Raw genomic sequence first — 8,494 nt, 5'->3', positions numbered from 1 at the left:
GAGTAGTAGTGTGTGTGTGTGTGTGTGTGTGTGTGTGTGTGTGTGTGTGTGTGTGTGTGTGTGTGTGTGTGTGTGACAGGAAAGAAGATCCGTGCCCAAAACCAACCCCCACACGTGTGCCAGCACAAGTGACGCACGCGGAACACCCAGTGCGTGTGTGCACTTACAAGAGCTTTTCCCACTTGCTGGTCGCAATGTCGAACATGTACATGCCGCCATACATCTGGTCGCGTCCACACAGCCTGCAGATGACGGGTGGACGGAACACGCAACGAGCAGTCATGTCAGGGACAACAAAGATGCGAGGAGAGCGTCAAAGGGAAGGGTTTGAAATGAAGAGTGGTGTGCATGTACGTGGACCTATCAGCCAATGTATTTGTGCATATGTACAAGTGCACGCGTGTGTGTTTGAATGCGTGTGTGCGATGTGCGTGCACATGCGTGTGAGTGCGTGCGTGCATGTGTGGCAAACGCACTTTCCACCGTGTGCGAGGATGGCGTGCTTGTTGCGCCAGTACACGAGCTGGTGGTCGAAGATCAGCGGCGGGCCCCCGTCACCCCTGCACGTGAGAGAGTGTGTGATTGTGTGTGTGTGATTGTGTGATTGTGTGTGTGTGATTGTGTGTGTGATTGTGTGTGTGTGTGTGTGTGTGTGTGTGTGTGCATGTTAGGGGCTCCATCAAGCTCCCTGTAACCTAACCCTAAGGTGAAACTCCACACCAACAAAACGCACGACTGACAGCGGCAGCGCCAGCCGTCACTCCAACACCGTATGCCAGTGGCTCATGACCTACGCCGTGTCGCGGGAGATGGTTCGCCAAGTGTCACAGACGGTGTCGTACACGCGAAAGTCCTGCGGATGCGCGTGCTGGGCAAATCGACCAAGCACATAGATCTGCCACGCGGTGGTCGTTGTTGATGGCGTCGTGGTTGATGAGAGAGAGAGAGAAGGGGGGTGGGGTGGGGGTCGACGTGTACGCACATGAATGTGAGGTGCACGAATGATGCGACAATGTCAACACACGAAAATTAAAATAAAAAATGAAAAAATAAAAAACACCACACACACACAACAAAAAAAAATCCAAGCCCCACTTCCACCTCTCAACCCCCTTGCTTCCCAAACCCTCCCGCAGTCATAATGACGCACCTTCTTGTCCTTGTCGATGCACATGCGGTGGCACGAGCGTGCACAGGGTCCGCCGTCAGCGAGGGCGTCGTCGCTGATGCACTGCCACCGGTTCTCGTCAATCCAATAGCGCCACAGATCCCCAAGTTCATCCTTGAAAGAAGGGGGAGGGGGGAGGGGAGAAGTGTTGAAGGGTGGCGGTGGTTGAGATTGGTGATGTGCAACCACACAGGCACATGGAGAGGGTGACAAGATGGATGGACAGACGGACAAACAGGCAGACAGACAGACAGACAGACAGACAGACAGACAGATAGACACACACACACATGCACTCACATACAAACAGACAGACAGACAGATAGACACACACAGACACACACACACACAGACAGATAGACACACACACACACACACACACACACACACACACACACACACACACACAGACACATGGCCAGACGCATCGATACAAGCGTGCACATGTACGAACCGCTCCGTTCCAACCGCCAAAGAGATACATGACGCGGGATGTGGTGTCAATGACGACCTGGTGCCCGCCGCGCATCGACGGCTTCTCGTCAGCCTCCTGCCGTGTGCACACACATACACATACACATACAAATGCATACACACACATACACACACACACACGAACGTACGTACATGGACATATGGACAGGTAGATAGGTACATGGGTAAGTGTGTAGACAGACGGACAGGCACGCACGCATACACATATGTGCACATGAGCGGATGTGTCAGTTCGGTGGAAGAAACGCGGCTCAACCAACTGGCACGGGAACATGTGTGCAAATATGTGTGTGTATGTGTGTGTATGTGTGTGTATGTGTGTATGTGTGTGTGTGTGTGAAGCAACGCACCGCCTTCAATCCAAAGCTGTTGAGCGGCTCAAGCTGTTTCCACTCGTATTGGTACGGCTGGCCTGGAGGGGAGGGGGGGACGAAAGGCGGAGATATAAGGTAACAGGCAGGGGGCGCGGTTCACATGCGAATCATGGGTGCGTGTAGTTGAGAGTGTGTTTGAGGATGTGGAGGGGATCACGATACCTATATATGCTTCACTACAACACACACACACACACGCACACACGCACACACACACGCACACACACACACACACACACGCACACACACACGCACACACACACACACAACTCACGAAACTCACTTTCAATGTATTCGTTGAAGATGTTCTTGTCTGTATCGAGCTGAGTCAGCATTTCCTCCACAGCAGCAAAGTCGCCCTGTTTGTGAGACGGTGGCAGCAGCAGCGGCGAGCACCACATGATGAATTACGCGCACGCGCAGACACATGCCCACAGACACACAGGCACACGCAAAGTACACAAACACACACGCACACACACACACACACAAGTACATACAGACACACACACACACACACGCACACACACATACACGGCACCTTTTGGACGAGGAGGGAGTAGAGGGCAGAGACGCTGGTGTCCTCAAGCTGCACTTTGCTCTTCTTCAACAGCTGCTCAAAGCAGTCCATATAGCCGCTGCGCCGCAAGTGCTTCAGGCACAGCCGCGTCGCCTGACAGGGGGGGGGGTTGAAGGTGGAGGGGATGGGTGGTCAAGGCGCGTTTGAAGCAAGCTGAAGTAACTTACTCTTGTGTCCAACATTTCAACAGGTACAAACCGCTAAACACCGCCCCCCCCCCTCACACACGCACCCCCCCCCACACACCTCTTGTTGGACGCGCTTGTGGTGGCGCTTGATGGCTGTGGGCTTCTCTGTGCCGAGCAGACCAATGTACCAGATGCTGATGTGAAAATCAACCTCCCACACGCGCAGCGGGCGAACCTGCCGAGTACACAAGGTAGCAAGCGCATCGGTGAGAAAACTAACAAGAGCAGATTCAGCGCGCGAGTGTAAGGTGCCAGGCGTGAGCACAGCAAATGACTGAATGGGCGCTCGATCCCCAGCACAACCCGTCCAACCCGTCCAACCCATTGCAGACATGCACACGCGCAGCAGCAGCGAACCATGATGTATTGGCAGAGGGTGACGCTGTCAACTGGAATGGTTTCGGGACGAGAGTCGTTCTGCAAGCCCGTGTGCATGATGACATCCAGCTTGTCCGCCTGTTGCCGCAGCACCGCGCAGTGATGCAGGCAAAGTCAACAGTGAGGTGCGAAGAGCGACAGCCACAAAGGTTGCGATATAAAAACAAAAAACAACAAGAGCAGCAAACCAGCGCAAAACAGCACTTGCTGCGATGCTGTGAACACCAGCGCACAGTGCTTGTGTGTTTGTGTGCGTGTGTGTGTGTGTGCGAGTTTGCGGTGACGTGCGTGCGAAGCCATGTGTGCGATGTGGGGCCCAACGCACCTGCATGCCGGCAAGGACCTTGAGTTCCCTGACGTTGCAGTTGTTGTCCTTTTCATGCTTGCCGAAGATGACCGCCTTCACCAATGCGGGGCTGTGCAGCTTCAGCAGCACATATTGTGGTGCCGATGAGATGTCGGCGGACCAGCGCGAGGATTGATCATAAGGACGATCTTCCTTGATGTTCTTTGGGTGGAACTGTGCGCTGTAGGAGCTCCAGCCCACCACCTCATACCCAAGCATGTGCTTCTCTGGTTTCTTCGCCCCTTTGCTCGCGCGCCTCTGACCACTCATCATCGTCACTGTCGTCCCATGCACCACCACCACCACTACCACCACAGATACACAGGCAGACACACAAGGAGGAAGGAGACACTGCTTCCAGCACCGCGGCTGTGTTGTCTTCTTGTCTTGTCGTTTGTTGTCGTTTGTGCTGGTTGCGATTTGCCAATTGTACATCAAAAACTGATTTAAGTCTATGTTTGCAAATTGCACAACAGTACCCAGTACCGGTACCTTGAAAATATAGAATTGTTTTTGGCAAAGCACTGCAACCACTGAAGCACTTTGCCTCCCCAACACCAAGACCAGCTCTCTGCCGCCACCACCCTCGCTCAACCATGATGGCTCTGAGGTCCCTCGCCCGTGTCGCTGGTGCGCTCGATGTGCTTTTGCTTGTGTGTGCGCGCGTGTGTATGTGTATGTGTATGTGTGTGTGTGTGTGTGTGTGTGTGTGTGCGTGTATGTGTGTGTGTGTGTGTGCAGCGCAGCAGTGTACAAGCGTTGCATCATTGCACAGCTTGCTATGCTCTCTCGCTCGCTCTCTCTCTCTCTCTCTGTTTCTCCTTCACTCTCTTACCCTCATGCTGACGATGTTGTGATGCTTGAACCATGCATTCAGCCTGCCCTGTGCAGCGCAGCGCCCTTGCTGCCTCTCAGCGCACTCTCAAGGTACATTTGCAAGGCAGTGTTTGTGGCTACTTGTTTGCGTGACAGCATTCCAAGGCACGACGAGCGTGCGTCAATGCACAAGTCTCAGTGTTTGGCTCTGCGCTCTGCAAACACACACACACACATACTGACACACACACACACACACACATATTAACACTCTCTCACACATTCCCGCACACCCACACACACGCACAAACACACGCTTTCACGCACGCGTGCTGCATAGACTGCGCCCGTGTCTCACAGCCTCGTCTCTGACAAGACTGGCAAGACTGGCGCTGCCGTCCTGACTGCCGGTATTGGCGCATACCTCCTGAGCCAGGAGGTGCTCATCCTTCACAACGAGACAGTCGTCGTTGCCGCCGTCGGTGCCGTCACGTATGGCATCATGAGCAAGGCTGGCAAGGACGTCGCCGGCATGCTCGACGAGCGCGCACAGGTGCGTCCAACCGCGAAACCCAGCACTTGTCACCAGTCGCTCTTGCACTTGAGTGCAGATGCACCTGCACCTCCCGCTTCCCACACACGCACACACACACACACACACACGAACGTCCACCCTCGCTCACCTTCTCTTCCATCCCCCCCCTTTTCCAATCGCTTGTGCACGTTGTAGGCGATTCTCGAGTCTGTCAACGCTGGTCGCCGTTCCCAGATTGCCACCCTGGAGCAACAGATTGAGGAGCAGAAGCAGCTCAAGACGTCGATGGAGGGTGTGCCGGAGTTTTTCGATGCTGTGCGCGAGTACGAGGCCATGCGCCGGGAGCTTGCGTTCCGCGAGGAGCAGTATGCCGCCTACCAGAACGTTATTGGCCAGCTGGAGAACATGGTGTCCATCGAGTCCTCGGTCCGCTCGCGCGAGCAGGACGAGATTGTGCAGTTCCTCGCCGCGGAGGTGCCCAAGGCCCTCAAGGGCAAGGTACGCATCACCCTTCTGTGTGCGTGTGTGTGTGTGTCTGGCATGAGTGCGTCTTTGCTTTGCTTTGTTCCGAACGTAAGCCCATGCTACCTCTACTGCGGCCACTGTTGCGGCTGCTTTCATTGTGCTTGTGCTGCGTGGCGCGCCCAATGTTGCACGCTCACCTTGCTTGTGTCATGACTTGGCTTCTCTGTTGGTGCGCAGGAGGAGGCCATCATGAACAAGTGCATTGCTGACCTGCAGGAGCTCTCTGCACAGGCCTAACTGAAGCCGTCGTTGTTGTCATTGTTGTCGCCGTGTTCATCTCTGTTCGTCGTCCTTGCTTGTCGCTGTTGCTGTCGTTACTGCACTCGTGGACGAAGGCGCTGTCATTTGGCATTTGGGCGGTGTCTGTGGTGGTGAAATTGTGGCGCTTGCTGTGCGTGGTGGTGCACGGCAACACGATGGGCAGCGCGTTTATTTTTTGCAGGCTGGTGTTCATTCTCAGCACTTGCGCGCTGGCTTGTCGATCCGAGTGCTGCCGTCGTGTGCGTGCCCCAGGACAACATGCAAATGCTTGTTTGCCCCACCAGTTTGCTCTCCTCCTTGGCGTCGTTTGTCTGTCGTGCGGCGCGGTTGCAGCCGTGGTGGTATTGTTGTTGTTGTGTTGCAAGCTATTGGTGTTTTGTTCGCTCCTTGTGGTGGGTTGGTGCTTGGCTCACGAAGAAGTTTGGTTGCTGCGTGGTTTGTGCGCGTGTGAGCGGTACATTGTGTGTAGCCAAGTGTTGGTTGTTTGTCCTTGCCTCGCGTGTGTTGTGCTGTGGTGTTGTGATTGAGGCACTCGTAGTTTCAGGGCGAAGTAAAACACCCTGGAAACATCATTCCTTTATCCCTCGACCATACACGCAGGGAGAAACACTGAATTCACCAAGCACACACACACACACACACACACACACACACACACACACACACACACACACACACTTTCTCTCTATCTCTAACACTCCCCCCCCCCCCAACACACACACACACACACACACACACACACACACACACACACACACACGAACGCACGCTCCTCATAGTTTCCGGGCTTGTGAGCACATTTATGTTTGTATTTCGCAGTGAGAAGCCACACGCCCCCAAAAGGACAAGGGTGGTGTGTTATGTTATGTCACTTCATAGTTCCATTAACTCACGGGAAGGCAGGAAGGGGATGAAAAAGAGACGCAGAACACTGCTGGGGTGCGCAAACAACATGTGACATGACATGACATTGACGCCAAATACACAGCTTCAACCCCAACAATCGCGTTACCACCTTGGGTGTCTGTGCTGTTGTGGCAGTTGCGGTGGTTGCTGTTGGCTTGAGGGGCGAGAGTCGTGTTGTTGTCGCTGATGCTGTTGTTGGGATGCAGACGCGTACAAGTGTTGCGACTGCTGCTGGCGCGCTGTGTGTGCTGTGTGTGCCAGCCGTTGCTGTTCCCTGGCACGCTTGCGTCTCAGCGCCTGCATGCGCTTCCTGTTGATCATCGCCTTCATCTTCTTCGCCTCAATCTCTTCTCGCGTGTACGTTCGCTTCCTCGACTCCGTCCCCGCCTGACTGGGACCAGCGTTGGTGCTGTGTTGTTGGCGGGTTGTAGCGTGGTGGTGCAATTGGCGATGGTTTTGAGAGGATGGCAACGACGATGCTGAAGGCGCCGCGTGTGCTGTCGACACTCGAAACGTGTCCTCGTAGTGCTGTGGTTGTTGTGGCTGTTGTGGCTGTCGAACCACCGCTCGTTGGTGTTGGTGGTGTTGTGGTTGGTGGGGTATTCTCGCAGTTGCTGGCGGTTGCTTGTGTGACAAGCGTGGTTGTGGTGGCTGCAGTGGTTGTGGCTGCGGTTGTGGCTTGGCGTGTTGCTGGGACTGCGAGCTGTGACACGATGATGGCGTTGAGCCGCCACCGTGATGCGCCCGCTCCTGCGATGTCGGCACATTCTCGTAGCGCTTATTCTCAGAGTCTTCATCGTCCATCACTTCACCAACACCCACACCACCACCACCACCACCACCATCATAACCACCACCGTTACCATCATCACAACTGACTCTTCCAACATGGTGCACCCCCTTGCTGTGCCTCCTCCTGCGTTGGCTTCTGCTGACGCGTTCGTTCATGTGTCCGTCGTCATCACCGTCGTCATCATCATCGTCGTTGTCGTTGTCATTCGCGTCATCAAACAGTGACGTTGGGCTTCGCCTCGCAGCGTCAAGTTGCGCACCTTCACAATTGCAAAGATGACCGTGTGTGTGTGTGTGTGTGTGTGTGTGTGTGTGTGTGTGTGTGTGTGTGTGTGTGTGTGTGTGTGTGTGTGTGTGTGTGTGTGTGTGTGTGTGTTTTGGAGTGAGAAGAGTGATGGCGGCGGCAAACAAAATGGCTGTCGAGTTGTGGTTGTGCTGTGCAACTGCCGCGCTGACAGCATACTTGCGCGTGCACACCCACGCGTGCACACAAATTGCACACGCAAACCATCTGTGGAACTTACGCCAATTGGCAATGTCGCCCTGCATCTCCAGCACTGCTGCGCGTCGCGCTTGCCTGGTTGGTGCATGATTCAGAACGAAGGTACAAAGCAGGAGCATACAGGCGAATGTATGGTGAGTGAGGGCAGTTGGCACGAGAGAATGACGCCAGGAGGCTCTTGAGCCGACATTACAGGTGCAACATGCCACATCAGGCACGCAGGATGACGAACTGCACGACATGTGCTGACCTTGCTTGCGCGCACAGAGGCGACATGCTCATGCAAGCCTCCATTGTCACGGGATTGGCGGCCTGGCATAGGGTGGTGTCAGGAAAAGGAAAGTCACACACGATCGTACACAGATAATTGGTGAACACGTGCTTTGAATACAGGCATTCGTGTTCAGAGTCACAGACACAGAAGCGCCATTGTCATCATCATCAGCATCATCATCATCATCATCATCATCATCATCATCATCATCATCATCATCATCATCATCATCATCATCATCATTATCATCATCATCATCATCATCATCATCATCATCATCATCATCATCACACGAACACACACGAACAAACACACACATACACACATACACACGGTCATGCACACACACATACA

The 8,494-nt window shown here is 54.2% G+C and overlaps 3 protein-coding genes across 3 annotated transcripts in view; 1 reads left to right on the top strand and 2 right to left on the bottom strand.

Annotated features, from left to right (window-relative positions):
* PTSG_08419 (uncharacterized protein) overlaps positions 1–3,959 on the bottom strand; it is a 7,619-nt gene extending 3,660 nt beyond the window's left edge. The window contains exons 1-11 of the mRNA XM_004990612.1: positions 3,509–3,959; positions 3,163–3,261; positions 2,864–2,980; positions 2,579–2,710; positions 2,321–2,396; positions 2,014–2,075; positions 1,623–1,718; positions 1,151–1,282; positions 795–895; positions 477–560; positions 168–242 (exon numbers count right to left, since the gene is read on the bottom strand). Of these exons, the coding sequence (XP_004990669.1) occupies positions 168–242; positions 477–560; positions 795–895; positions 1,151–1,282; positions 1,623–1,718; positions 2,014–2,075; positions 2,321–2,396; positions 2,579–2,710; positions 2,864–2,980; positions 3,163–3,261; positions 3,509–3,802 (1,268 nt within the window). The 5' untranslated portion in view covers positions 3,803–3,959. The remainder of the gene's footprint in view (positions 1–167; positions 243–476; positions 561–794; positions 896–1,150; positions 1,283–1,622; positions 1,719–2,013; positions 2,076–2,320; positions 2,397–2,578; positions 2,711–2,863; positions 2,981–3,162; positions 3,262–3,508) is intronic.
* A 28-nt stretch (positions 3,960–3,987) lies between these two features.
* Positions 3,988–6,238, top strand: PTSG_08418 (uncharacterized protein). Its single transcript, XM_004990611.1, has 5 exons — positions 3,988–4,159; positions 4,407–4,456; positions 4,686–4,898; positions 5,076–5,378; positions 5,583–6,238. The coding sequence occupies exons 1-5, from the start codon at positions 4,126–4,128 to the stop codon at positions 5,640–5,642; spliced, it is 660 nt and encodes a 219-aa protein (XP_004990668.1). The 5' UTR covers positions 3,988–4,125; the 3' UTR covers positions 5,643–6,238.
* Positions 6,239–6,448: 210 nt separating this feature from the next.
* PTSG_08417 (uncharacterized protein) overlaps positions 6,449–8,494 on the bottom strand; it is a 2,944-nt gene continuing 898 nt past the window's right edge. Inside the window, exons 4-6 of the mRNA XM_004990610.1 lie at positions 8,117–8,178; positions 7,889–7,941; positions 6,449–7,624 (exon numbers count right to left, since the gene is read on the bottom strand). Coding sequence (XP_004990667.1) covers positions 6,675–7,624; positions 7,889–7,941; positions 8,117–8,178 — 1,065 coding nt within the window. The 3' untranslated portion in view covers positions 6,449–6,674. The remainder of the gene's footprint in view (positions 7,625–7,888; positions 7,942–8,116; positions 8,179–8,494) is intronic.

This window comes from Salpingoeca rosetta (genome assembly GCF_000188695.1).
Source record: "Salpingoeca rosetta unplaced genomic scaffold supercont1.23, whole genome shotgun sequence".
In the NCBI taxonomy this organism is placed as follows: Eukaryota; class Choanoflagellata; order Craspedida; family Salpingoecidae; genus Salpingoeca; species Salpingoeca rosetta.
The sequence above is the reverse complement of the archived record's forward strand: the minus strand, read 5'-3'. Positions and strand labels throughout refer to the sequence as shown.